Consider the following 13,919-nt stretch of genomic DNA (forward strand, 5'->3'; position numbering starts at 1 on the left):
GGGCTCTCGCCAATCCATCCCAGATCACAGGTAATTACCAGTCCTCTTTATCTGGATCTCTTGCTCTCCTTCTCCTTCTTGTCATTTCTCCCTGCTTGTCTCACTGTATCTCATCATCTTTTGTTCTCTCTCTGTCTTTCCCCTACACACACACACACACACACACACGCACACACATAATCTCTCTCTCTCTTACTCTCTTTCAATGCAAAGCAACCCGAGAAGAGAGGCCATCGGCATGCTCAACTGAATCTTAACCAAATAGTTGGGGAACATCAAGTTTGCCACATGTCTTCATCTACTAATGTCAATGAGGGGCAGTAAGGCTTTGTCTCCACGTAGCTCAGGACTGTACTGAAAGGCTATGGTTTTCTGTAATCACTTGGGTCTGGGACAAGGATGCTCTTTATATTTGAGGATATTAAATATTTAAGGATATTTGAGGAATGCTATCATGGGTCATCAATTCTGATTTTGTTTCTTGCTTCCTGTTCTTATTTTATAGGTCAGACTTGCCCTGAAATATTTTCTGTTCTTTATTTTTAATGCTAAGGCACTGCCTGGTTAGAATCCTTGCAGATTTATGAATGGGCTTGCTATGTGTGCCTGTTGAATGCAGGATTTATTATCATTGTTAGCTATTGAAGACTCTGTTTTAATGGAAATATCCCTTTTTTGCAGGCATGATAATCTTGATGGGGATTTACTTGGTAATTTTATATCATCCAAAAGGCCTCCCCACAAAAGTAAGCCCATGCAGGCTATCCCAGGTGAAAGCCCTGCCGTGGCCCCTGCATGGGAGAAGATGGACAAGCTTCAGTCGTCAGAGCCTTCCTTGGACACAAAGAGAATGGGTGAGAAGATCAGGTCGAAGTCTGGCCTGATCGTCCGAGGCATGATGGCAGGGCCCATCGCCAGTTCCCCGCAGGTAGGTTGCTGCTCTCACTGCTATGGTGAGAATGGAAAGTGAAAACCCGGCAGGGCTTAAGGGGTTTATTTGAGGGTACCTCACAAGACAGTCCAAGAAGGGGAGATCTGTGTGTTGGGATGGGAGGAACACCGCCTCTGTTTTCTCTGGTTGTACTGTCAGCTCCCTGTGGGAACCTCATCTCCTTCCTGCCCTCAGTTTACCCAGCAGGTCATTGAGGTGGATGCTGTGGTTTTATCTTCCTTTGCTGAGTGAGAACACATCCATTTTTCCCTTTGCCATTCAGGAGTTGGGGCAAGCCATCCAAGTGTAGAGAACATCTTTTTTATTTTTTTTTTCATCTTTTTTATTTTTAGTATTTTTAAAAATCTTCCTTATTTTTTAGAACATAGTAGTTAAAAGGGAAAAAGAAATCCTGATCTTTATGGTTTCATTTGCTTTGCTTTAAAGAGAAAGTCTAATAATGTCCCATCATTGTTTCATACTCTTCCTTAAGGAGGGGTTCTGGGAGGGTTCCATCAGATGGCGGAACTGAACCAAATGAGAGAATGAAGTAAAAGGAGTTTGTGAAACCAAAAAGAAACAGAAAAACAGAGGAAATACAAATTTCAAATTTCAAATTTTTGTGATATTAGTCCAGTAAGAGAGCCTGTGCAAACCCGCATAGGTCATGTGTGTCCTCCTCTTCCACGCCGCATGACCAGGTGTGGGCCATGACTGGAGGCCAGCACTGCTCTCCCAGCTCACTTGGAGTCAGTGCAGAAAGAAGCCAACTGTCTCCCTGCCCCTACCTCCGTCTTGTGGGGATGGTTTTGGGTCATTTGGAAATCACTGGTTTACTGAGTTATCTGTGTTACTGACATCTTCTGAATGTTGACCTTTCACTACTAACCAATAAACCCACATCAAAAAAAGTCACATTTCTTGCTGTTACCATCCACTCATCAGAAAAGTTTTCAGGTTTTGAGAAGCCATCGGCTCCCAGTGGCTGAGGCAAGTCTCCCCAGATTTTAATTTTTAAACCTGACAATTGTATTTTATCACTGACAGTCCATCAGCTGTTTCCCTTGAAGTGACAGGCTCAACTTATTTTCAGGGAAACGCCTGCGAAATACCCATGTCTGAATAACCACAGTTAGTCTGTCAGTTGTTCCATGGAAAAAACGAGCAAGTTCAATTCACAACTCCATGGCTGTGCAAGTGCTTTTCCTTGAGACAGCTGTCCTCCTCGGCAATGGGCAGAGTCCTTGCATATACCGCCCATTTTGCTTCATAGAATATTAAAGAGATGTGTACCATAGGGTTGAGATTGAATATAATTCTTTTTATGCTTCAGCATGGACAGTCTTTTTTTTTTTTTTTTTAAGATTTTATTTACTTATTGGTAGGGAGGGAGAACATGGCAGGGGGAGGGGCAGAGAGAAGGAGGGCAGCTCGGAACCAGCCTCACACCCCTGAGACCATAACCCGAGCTGAAATCAAGAGTCAGGCCCTTAACTGACTGAGCCACCCAGGCACCGCAGCATGGATATTCTTAGGTGAAATTAGCATTTTACTGATTTTTTTTTTTTTTTTAATACCTCCAGCACTAACTAGGAAAGTTTGGTCCCACTGTCTTGATTTGTGCTACAGGCCAGCAGTTTTTCCCACCAGTTCATTTGCATCATTCCTGTAAATGTCAACACAGTGAAGAAGGCAAATCATGTCCTTTTATTATGAAGAAAATAGGTTTGAGCTCCCTAAAGGGATCTGGGGACCCTTAAGGCCAGCGGACTACACTTTGCGAACTGGTGGACCAGATGAATGCCAGGATCCTGTCCTGCAATGACATCCAGTCAATCACATCTGTGTAGTTGAGACTCCCTTTACAAGTGAGGTGTGAGGTAGATGACTTGGAGATTGTCCCAAACTTCTAGAAGGAGGAATGATTGCCTTGGGAGGTGTGTTTTTCCCCTGGGGTATCTGAATCCTGTGAAGGACATTGAAAGATAGGGTAGATTGTCGAAGAATTTCCCCAGGTTTTCTAGAAAGTGTTTTGTGGGTCTTTGAGTACTTTGGCCCTACTTACTTGTTTGCTCAAGAGAAAAAAAAGCAAGCTTTGCTAGGTATTTCATCATTTTTTTTTTTTTCTACTAGATCAGCTCTGCCCTTTTAAAGGATGAGTAAGAGGCTGGGTTCCCTGCATTTGGCCCAGAAGTTTAGGTCTCCTTGGGAATGGTGACTAATATTTTCTTCACTGTGTGGCAGGGGAGGCCCTGGTGGCTTTGGGAGGTTTGTAGTGCCTAGTAATTTCCACTAGGCAAGAATACTACAGAATTAGCTGTTTCTATTCCAGCTTGGGCTTTACCATTTGGTTCAGGATTATTTCTGGAAATGCTGAGAGATCCCAAAGTTTAAACCCAGGAAGAGCTTCACAGGTTTATTTTTGTCCCCTTTACCTCCATTCCCCGACCCTAGGTTGGTAAACAACTTGAGTTCCCATTTTATCAGTTAATCATTGATAGTAAGAGAGGACATTTCAGTTGACTCCTTTGGAATTCCTTCATTTCAAACACTAAGCACAAGCCTTGAGTACTTACTCGGGGTAAATCACTGAGCTGGATGCTCGGCAGGCACCAGAGATGAATGAAGACTGGCCTCTGCCATTCCTGGTCCGTTAGCAGGAGGGGTTAAGGCCCTGTGTGAGCAGGAACTGGGCAGAGGCCGTAGAGTGGTAGCCTATACATCAGGGTGGTTGACTGCCCTGATGGGTCTGGCTCTGTGCCAGTCCCTTCTACCGGCCTCTCCATTAATGCCACCATCTTGTGCAAGACAGATGCTACAGGTCCCCAAGCCCTCATCCAACTCTGGGGCCAAATGTGTTTTGGAATTCAGGATTTCTTCATTATCAGAAAAGCAACCCTGTGCACAAGCCACATACCACCTAATGCCTACGGCCAGGTTTGGGGTAGCACCCCATAAGCAAAAATGTTATCATTTCTGCAACTTAAGCTATGAATAGCCACACTTAAGAAAGGACTGTGAGCAACCTCATGGCAGTTAAAAAGAAATCGGCACAGGATTCCAAAAGAAACTTGTTTTGGGAGGTTTCAGAAATTACAGATAGTGGATTGTGGGCTGGTTACATTACAGGTGAGGGTAGGGAGGGACAGAGAAGCTAGTAACTTGGCACAGGAGACGTGGCTGTGTGGTGGTGTGGAAATTAGAAGGTAGGCCTGAGCCTGGAGCTACAGCTTCACTGACTGCTGGGACATGCTCTCTGTGAGGGGTGTGGGAGAAGGGCTGAGCGTGCTCCTGGGCTCATGCAGGTGGAGCCCAGAAAGTGTTACAGAGCTGGGAGCCTGTGAGTACCTCCCCAGACCATAGGTGGAATTTTAAGAGGAGCTGGGGATGGATGAGAACGATGTCCTGGGGGAGGGAGCACCGTGGGCAAATGCTTGTAGTGGCTGGAGTATTTTCCCACCTCCCTTGAAGGGGATCCTTAACTGCTCTTGTGCTCGCCCCTTTTAGGATGCCCTCCGCAGACGCTCCTTGAGGCGGTCCTCAGCCTTGAGCAGCACGAAGCAGCCCTCCGAGGAAGAGAGCCGGAAAGTGCCCGAGCTTTCTGCCCATGCCCCAGCCTGTCCCATAGCTCAGGAGGGCCCGGCTTCCAGCCCTGGCTCCATTTCCAGGAGCCCCCTGGGCCCGCTCAGTGAGCTGACCTCAGAAAAGTGGAGAACCACGCCCAGCAGCCCCCCTCACTTGTCTGGCAAGGGGCTGCTGCGGAGGGGGAGCAGCAGGCGGCGAGATCTCGAGGAAGATAGCCCGGCTGTGGACAGTGGCCCAGAGGCCGACGGGATGCCCTTGAAGTTCTCCTTGCCAGGTGGGAGTGCCAGGCCAACCCAGGAGAGGCTGGAAAGAACATTCATCAGGCAAGGGAGCCAGCCCCTGCCCCTCAGGTGAGCACACTGTGCTGAGGTGATGGCCTTGTTCCTGGTGGTTCCTCAGCCTCTCAGAACGAGCCTGGGAAGTGGAGAAGGTGGGTATGGTCCCTCCACCGGGGAGCCAGTAGCCCAGAGCGCACCCACACAGGAGGCTTCAGGGAAGGTTTCCTAAAGGCAAGAAGGCTTTAGCAGATGGTTCCCAGACTGGCCTGCAGCAACGTGGCCAGTCCGGTGTGGTGGGAGAGGCATATCCTCTGGGGGTTCCCGCCCAAGATGGGATGACGTATCAGTGCCCACAAGTCTCTTCTGGGACATTCCCCCTCCCCCATCCTCCTTCTATGCTTTCACAATAGATCTTGATGATTCCTATATTGACTGATTTTTCAATGGCAAACCAACCTTACATTCCTGGAGTAAATCTTACTTGGGTATGATATATTATCTTTTTATATATTGTTTGATTTTATTTATTCATATTTTTATGTAAGGGTTTGTATGTAAATACAATGGTCTCTAAATTCGGGAAGGATATTGGCTGGCAAATTTCCTTTCCTTTCCTTCCTTTCCTCCTCACTTGCCTTGTGAGATTGCAGTGTCTGGAATACGCTAGCAGGGCACGCCTTTTCTCTATCTCCTGAAGAGTTAGGCCCTTGGGCGGTGGTGGTACACCGCAAGCTAGAGTCCATGAACTCCCTTTATGAGTTAGGGAGCTGGGCCTACTCTGCCGAACACATCTCATGGCTACGCCGTCTGAAGCACATACATGCAGAAGTTTGATCTCTTTGGGATGGATAGACTTTTATGGTTATGCAACCTCTCTTTCTCTCTAGTAATGCTTACCGCCTTCGTGTCTATTTAGGTAGAGTGACCCCAGCCTTCCTTTGATTATAGTGTATCTAGGGGATGTCTTTTTCCATGATTTTACTTTTAACCGTCCTGTAGCCTTTTACTTCGGGGTTCCAACCAAATCCTTCCCTTTTTAAAAGAAAATTATAATTTATTCAAACCGAAAACATACACACACACACACACACACACCCCAGTTCACCCATTTCTCCTGCCCCACCCCCCACCTCCCCTCAGTCTTTTTTGGTAATCCCTCTTATGGCCACAGATTTCCTTCTGAGCAATGCTTTGTTTGTATCCCATGCATTCATATGTCACACATTCATACAATTTAGTTTAAATATTTTCTAAGACCTGTTGTGATTTCTTCTTTTGTCGTGCAGGTTATTTACACCTGTGTTTTTCTGGTTTCTGCTTTTGAGTCCCGACTTGTTTTCCCTTCAGCCATTACACACTTTTTATGATTTCAGCCTTTTGATATTTGTTGTGATTTCTTTATGGTCCAGTATATGTTTAAAGCTTATCTCTTATAAGCAGCATAAATTTGGAATTTTTAATCCTATCAGATAAATTTTCTTTTAGTGGGGATAATTACTGCGTTTACATTTTCCTTTTGCATTTGTGAGGATGAAAAGATCCGCGTCTCTTTTCCTTCATAGAGTAAGATGGTTTTCCCAGCACTGTCTACAGTCTGTTCTTTACCCCAGTGATTTATGAAGCCTCCTTTGTTCTTTCCTAAGTTCCCATTTCAACATGGGTCTGTCTTTGAGCTTTCTGTTGTGTTTATTGTCTTTTGTCCTTTTTTAAAAACGAAAAGCACATAACCACAGGTTTTATTACTCTGGATTTGTACTTGTAGCTTAGTATGTTGGTAGGGCCAGCCCCCGTTCTTTTCCTTTGTTTTAACATTGATGTAACTCCCTATAGATCTTTATTCTTTCTATAGGCCTTTTTCCTGTTCCCCAACACATGTAGTTTATTCCCACAAGAGGGAGACCTGGCTTGTTCCCTTGCCATAAGGGCCTGGCTTCCACATCATCCCGTGACTGTCTTTCTTGTCACTCAGGAGTTCTGGATTCAGAGTGGTTTTCTTTGACCAACTACCCCTCCAGCCCCACTCTTCTCCAGCCTGTTTGGTTGTCCTCACAGCACCTATCATCATGTGAAATTATTTTGCGTACTTATCCATTATTTGTCTCCCTCACAATAGACAAGAAATTTCCTGAGAGCAGGGACCTTTATATTCCCTGCTCCTAGACTAGTATTTGGTACATAGAGGGCATTCAACGAATATTTATTTAATACTATTACTCCTACCACCAACAACATTAACAAGATCAGTAAACTTCTGATACTGATCTCTTTTGTACAAGATACTCTTCTAAGTGTTTTAAGTAGATTCACTCTTTGACTTCTCATCAAGTCGTGTGAGGGATATGCCACTCAAATTCCCATTTTACAGTTGAGGAAACTCAGAGAAGTTGCTCTCCTTGCCCACGTATTATTTATACACATAGTAAGAGGCAGAACAGGGGCTTGAACCTGGGCAGTGAGCTCCAGAGTCTGGTGAATGCATGAATGAATGGTTTCACCTCTGTCCCCGAATAGAAATCCTTTCCACAGTCTTTAGATGGTGACTGGCATCTGCTTGAACACCTCCAGCAATGGAGAACTCCCCACTTCCCACAGCAGTTTTGCATAGTTCTGACTGCTAGAAAATTCTTCCTCACACTGAGTTAAAATCTGGTTGCTGTTGTTTTGCCCTCCTATGCCAGAACCTGTGTGGGCTGGAGAGGGAATAGTGCCTCAGACAAAATGGGTTGGGAGCACTCTTAGGCTGTGGTGATCGAGGGAAGATGGTGGGTTGGGGAGCAAGGGGAGTGGCTGGAGTATCAGGAGGCCTGGCTTCTAGTCCTCACTTTGCCCTGGGCTAGTCATCTGTTTTGGGACCTCATTGTCTCTGACTGTAAAATGTGGCCACTGGGTAGTTGATTTCCAGGTTTCCTTCAAGCTTGTGCATTTTGCTGGCCTAGGATTCTCACTTCCAGAGTCATTCTGGGCCCTCTGCTTCAGTTGCCACCTATTTATTGAGTACCTACTGTTTACAGCCTCTTAGGAGGTATGGAACCTGGACTCTAGTTTGTTGAGCTGGCCTGGCAAACCCATTCTGCCCCTAAGAACCACTGTGGCCTTGGACCAGTTATTAAACCCTTGAAAAATGGTACGAACATCGTCTTACAGGAAGCAGGTAAAAGTGCATTCACAGCCCCTCCCCCCAGTACCCTTATCCTGATCACTCAATAAGCATTTTGGGGGCTTTGTGTTTGCCTGCCACTTAGTTTCTATTTGCTGGGCACTATGCTAAGTCCTGGTGTATGTTGTCCCATTGGCTCTTTATAATCCATCAGCGTGGATATTATGGTTGATTTTCCTTTCTTTGGTGTTCTTGCTAAAAAGTATTCTTCTCCTGAATTCTGAACAAGCTGGCAAATAAAACAAAGGGTATGAGTTAGGCTGGAGTAACACACACATCATTTCTGTGATCAATAAGGAGAAGAGGGAAGACACAGCAAATCATGATCATGAAGCCCAGTGGGCCCGGAGCTCCGCAGACTTCCTCTCCTCATGTCAGGCCTAGGGCAGATCAGCTCACAAGGCCACATGGCGGGAGGGGCTGTTCCCCCCCATCCCTGACAAAAAAGCTCCCTCTCAAGAATAATAGGGTGCATCTGAACTTCATGTCCCTTCTTTCTTTCTTTCTTCCTTCCTTCCTTCCTTCCTTCCTTTCTCTCTCTCTCTTTCTTTCTTTCCCAAATTAACCAGTCAGTTAAGTCCCCCTTCCTGCCCTTGGGTGCAGCACACAGCGGGGAGGAGAGTCAAGGCCTGCAGAAGGGTGGACTAGCAGAGCTCCCTCCAAGCTCCCAGAAGACCCTGGGAGTTGAGAATGAGCCTCCTCCTAGCACTTATTATCCCTGTGTTACAGATGAGGAAACTGAGGCCAGAGAGTTTAAGGAAACTGTCAAGGTTCTGGGTGGAAGCAGGTCCCAGGGCTCACAGTTTGGTGGTTGGAGTGTGGGTTGGATTTCCGCTGCCTCTTGTCCCCTCGCCTGGGCATCTTTGTGCAGTGCATGTCCTACATAATTGTAGGACACCTTTGATTTAAAACCAGGCCAGAGTCACCTCCCTGCCCTTCCCAGCCTCCCTCCGTCAGTCCTGCCCACCCGCGCCCCCTCCCCATTTATGTCATTCAGTTCAGTAAATGGGGATGTGAGTCCTAGTGTGTATCAGATCCTGGGAGGGTCTGATCTTCAAGGTGAGACGTGTGCCTATGTTGTCATTTTAAAGCATGACAAAAGACAGTGAGGCGATAACTGAGCAGGCTTGTATGTGCAGCGTTGCCCCTTCACCCAGGCCTAACAGAGCAGAGGGAAGGTGCCATGCAGAGCTGTCTCTGGGCCTTGCAACATGGGGCTCAGGGACGGCCCCAGAAGTCCCAGCTGGGGCCCAGGCAGGGGCAGGAGCGGGCAGCATGTGTCCTGGGTTAGAGGGCGCAGGCTCACCATCTGACCTGCTGAGATGTGGGGGGGCACGAATAGCTGTGCCTTCGGGCTCCATGGGTCTGACTCTGTTGCTTTGATCTTTGTTTCTTTCCTGTGTCCTTTGATCTCAGAAGATCCTTGGGAACCTTGTCGTGTGGGCTCCCCTCTGGGGGGTTGTGGATGTTTGGGTCCATCTGTCATTCATCCCTGACTCATCAGGGCTGCCCTTGTGGGGTTTCTGTGATGATCAGTGGGAAGTGCTGGGTCTCTGGCCCTGACCTGGGGGGAACGGCAACCTTTGCCTTGCTCTGCTTCCTGCCTTTGCTCCATGTCACGGGCAGGTCCTTCCTCTGCCCCTTTACAGACCTTGCCATCACCCACATGCCAGAGGCCAGAGCAGGTGCTTGGGAAACCCTAGGTGTGGGACTAAGGACTGGGAGAGGGGTTCTGTATTTATCAGTACCCAGAGCTTGGCGTCCCAAGTCTGGTGGCTCCCCACGTGGCCCTTTGTGAAACTTAGTGGTTTGGTTGGGATGACTTCACCTGTGGTACTTACAGACGTCTCTGGAGGAATGCTGGCCCGTCATTTCTGTGAGAAGCCCTCAGGACTGCCGTGGTGGTTTTTCTGCAGATTAGCTCAAAGCCTGTTCCACTGGGGATTTTGCCAGAGGAAATGGCTTCAGCTTCCGTGTTCCAGGTGTGTGTGGGCCACACAAGCTCCGGCACTTACTGTTTGCCCAGCCTCCTTTGGAAACACAGTGTGTCATCATAGTCATGAGATTGAGAGGAATTGTTGGCCGTTCTTGAGGATTCAACCCACAGCAGTGGCCGCAGCGGCAGTCTTGAGGGGCCAGAGCCCCTGAGCAAATGTGTGTCTCCTTAGGCAGCTTGAGCCATGGGGCCTTGGAACTCTCGGGATGAAGCCTAGCAGTGCTTTTTTGTTTTGTTTTTTAAGATTTATTTATTTATTTATGGGGGTGGGGAGAGAATGAGTGAGCATGCAGGGAAGGGGAGAGGGAGAGGGAAAGAGAAACTTTAGCAGACTTCTCTCGCTGAGATCAGAGCCTGACACAGGCCTCGATCTCACGACCCTGAGATCACAACCTGAGCTGAAACCAACGGCCATATGCGTAACTGACTGCGCCACCCAGAGGCCCACAGGAGTGTGTTTCAACAAGTCTGCCAGGTGATGTGCTCCATGCTGAGGTTGGGGAACCAGTGCCCTAGACGCCAAGCCCGAGATGGAGGGTTAGTTGCTTGGAATTACTGGGGGTGCTCTTAGGGGAAAGGCAGTGGGGGAAGCAGGACAGGGCAGGGGATGGTCTCCACCAGGGTGTGGGGCCTTAGTCGGATCCCACAGGAAGATGCGAGGGTGAAATGACCCAGAGCTGCCCCACCATTAAGCTGGGAGGAGGGAGGAGGGCTTTTTTCCCATGTCAGCCATGGGCCAAGAGTTGCTCATCCTGGGCTGGGGTGGGCAGTGTGCCACCTCCTGGGTGAGTCTGGGGGAGGGTAACTCTGGAGACGGATGCCACCTTGAGCCATTAGTAGCCAACATAGATGGATGGCAGTTGAGGGGGGCACACTGAGGTAAGGGCCTCAGTGAGGGGGGCCCCAGCGCCCTCTCCATCATTCTCGTGGCTTCTTGTACACTCGCCCAGCCCCTGCTATTGTGATGGACAAGCTGTGGAGCCTGTTTGTGGACACCACCTCTGGTGCCTAGGACACCGTGCTGAGGCAGGCCAGACAGACCGTGAAGGGGAGGTCAGTGTGAGTCCCAAATCAGGCACATCAGCAGCCCTCCCATCCCAACACCGCAGCCTCTGTAGCAGGAGTGCCAGCTGAACGGTCACTGGCTTTGTGGCTCCGTGGCTCCTAATGTCCCATAGTATGTCAGACAGGAGGAACCTCTTGAGCTTTCTTTGGTGTCCAGCTCCCCGCCAGGGATGCAAAAGGAGAGAGGGCTCCCTTCCTCCGAAACCCAGGGCTTGCCGTGAAGCTCTCCATGCTTGGATGCTAGACTGTGGCCCTCTCAGAGGATGGACGAGCCAAGGATTAGGGAATGCTGTTGACAGGGCGAGGGGGCCTTGGGCTCGCAGAGGCCATGCGTCAGGCCAGCACTTCATGGTGAGGCAGTAACATCGGGTGAGGAATGCGACTTAGCTGCCTTGTTCTGCAGCATAGACACCCACCATGGCCCCAAAGTGTCAGTGACCCTGTCTCTGTGTCCATTCAGGGACTTGGTGACTAACAGGCGGTGGGGTGGTGGCTGGCAGAGTTTTCAGCGTTTGTAGAATGGACAGTAGGTGGCGGCAGATCTTCATGAATCTTCAGGACTCCAGAGACCCTGGCTGGTGACTGCATTCAACAGGTGCTCACCAGACCCCTCCCAGGGCAGGCAACTCTGAGGAGAGTGCTCTGGGTCCCTCCTGGGTCCCCAGGCCCCTCCCAGGCTCCCGATCCTGAGCGGGGGACCGGCAGGCACCCATATGCCTGGCTGCGTCCTGATAGGGAATAAGTAATGCCATCTGGGGCTTGGCAGGGGCTCAGCCGAGGATGTGGTATTTGTGGTTTATTGACTGTTCCCCATACCCGAGCATCCCAAGTCTGACAACATCTGCACCGCATGGGATGAGTAATGGGTGGAATTTCCATTTTAATTTATCTCTGCACGTTATTTGGACATGATGTCAGACTATAAAGGTTCGGAATTAGCTGCCTCTTGAAACCTACACACGATGCAGCGGCTTGCTGTGTGCCAGCGGCCCCGTGTGAACAGGTGGCCTGGCCGGGGCTCCCGTGCTGGTCCAGCTTCCCCTTCATAGTTGACTCCTCGGGGACCTCTCTTCTGCAGTGGGTATGGCTGCCCGGTGCTCAGCTGGTTCCCCCCATCCACCCTGAGTGTGTGTCCCCGTCCACGCTGGAATACCAGTTCTCTCATCTGAACGCGGGCCTCTTCCCAGCATGCGCAGGAGAGTAAACATGAGACACTGCTCCTGTGCATGTCACAGGCCCCTTGGAGCCACACGGGATAGGGCTAGATGACCTTACCCTGTGTGGTAACTGGAGCTGCTAGGTACCTTCGGCTCCAGAGCGCCCAGCAATTCTGTCCGGTGCATCTCCCGGGGCAGAGGGACTTCTCATAACCCAGATTCCCTTTGAGATCCTCTTAGTGCGGCTAAAGAGGTGAGAGTGCGTCCATGCCTCTTCTAGGAAGGGTGAGTGGTTTCATTTTGTCCATCTCTGGACATCAGAGTGACAGAGATCCTCCTCTGATCACATCTGGGCCTTACCAGCTCTGCCCAAGCCTTACAGCTCTGCCCAAGGCACACAGACTGGGAATCCACTGCTGCTGGATGGAAGGAGGCTGTTAGGGCTCAGGGATAATTTTTGGGAGACGACTGTCAGCAGAGGGGGAAGTATGTGGACATTGCTTTTTCCTAGGTGCTTTCTTTCCCCCTCACTCTGTTGCTGCTCTGCCGGTTAGCTCACTAGACCCTGGCTACCAGAACTGCAGAGGTCAGCGACAGGGCCATGATGAGCGCAAAGCAAGCGAGTCATTCAGGGTGTGGAATTTAAGGAGCATAGGTCCTCAGCTTGGGGGCCCATCTGCAGTGTGGACACCTGCATGAACCTGGGAGTGGGTGCCTTCTTATGTTCTGTACCCCAGGTGCCGCGCCTGGCTCACCCCAGTCCTGGCCTCGTCCACAGAGTCTCCATGCTTCTCTTCTGCTCAGGATCATGGACAACCCTCAGTATGGCATAGTGACCTGATACCTCACCTTTACTTCTGTGAAGTCCTCGAGGACCGGAGCGGGCTTCCTCCCTCTCCCTCCATCTCTCTCTCCGCCGGCTCCTTCCCGCCCCTTCCTCCTTCCCTCCCTTCCTGGCTTCTTCCCTTCCTTCTATCCTCCTGTCCTCCCTTCCTCCCTTACTGCCTTCCTTCCTTCCGTTGTTTTTCCAGCCGTATCCTTGGATCTGGCCATAAACCTGGAGCCCATGAGAGACTGTACATAGCAAAGACATAGGAAGGGACAATTATGCTGATCTGCTTGGGGGCAGTGTCATAAAACTTAAACTGATCATTTTAAGCAGAGTTGGAACAGTTCAAAACTTTATGCTCAAGTTCGTTTGTTGGTATTCATTCATTCCCTCACTCATTTTTTCATTCATGCATTCATTTAACCAACCATCCACCTAACCAATGCACCAACCCACCAACCCCACCCATTACAACTGTGATGTCCTGCATTTAAGTCATTTTGAGTGCTCCCTTCTTTAGGAAGCTTCTTCAGATCTCTTCCCTGTTCCCAACCCTGGACATGGCCCCCTTCTCATTCTTCTCACAGTGCCTGCCACATTGCAGAGAGCTGACAGGTCACCTTGTTTCCCCTGCTGGACTGTCAGCTACCTGAGCATGGTGGCAAGTTCTCTGTGGTCTGTCCTCCCTCAGCTTTGCTCAGAATTGTTCCACACTCACTGGATGGAGCTGAATTATTGGCTTTGCCTTGAGGAGGAAGAAGTGAAGTGTGAGGTCTTCCCTTCACTCAAGGAACATGAGTAAGAGTGGGATGAGTGATCTTGCAGACAGAAAAAGACCTACAAGTACCAGGCAACATTTGTCCCAGGCTGGATGGATGGCGCCCATTCAGATGGAACAGGGTCTTAGAGGAGGGATGCTCC

At 49.3% G+C, this 13,919-nt stretch overlaps 1 protein-coding gene across 8 annotated transcripts in view; it reads left to right on the forward strand.

Moving 5' to 3' along the window:
- Positions 1-13,919, forward strand: part of MINDY4 (MINDY lysine 48 deubiquitinase 4) — a 116,957-nt gene that overhangs the window by 12,515 nt on the left and 90,523 nt on the right. For all 8 annotated transcript variants that reach the window (XR_009352917.1, XR_009352919.1, XR_009352916.1 and 5 more), the window contains exons 4-5: positions 682-928; positions 4,439-4,866. Coding sequence is in view for 4 of the 8 variants with exons in the window: in XM_059171486.1 (XP_059027469.1) it covers positions 682-928; positions 4,439-4,866 (675 nt within the window). In the remaining 4 variants the exon portion in view is untranslated. The remainder of the gene's footprint in view (positions 1-681; positions 929-4,438; positions 4,867-13,919) is intronic.

Source organism: Mustela lutreola, chromosome 4, assembly GCF_030435805.1.
Source record: "Mustela lutreola isolate mMusLut2 chromosome 4, mMusLut2.pri, whole genome shotgun sequence".
NCBI lineage: Eukaryota > Metazoa > Chordata > Mammalia > Carnivora > Mustelidae > Mustela > Mustela lutreola.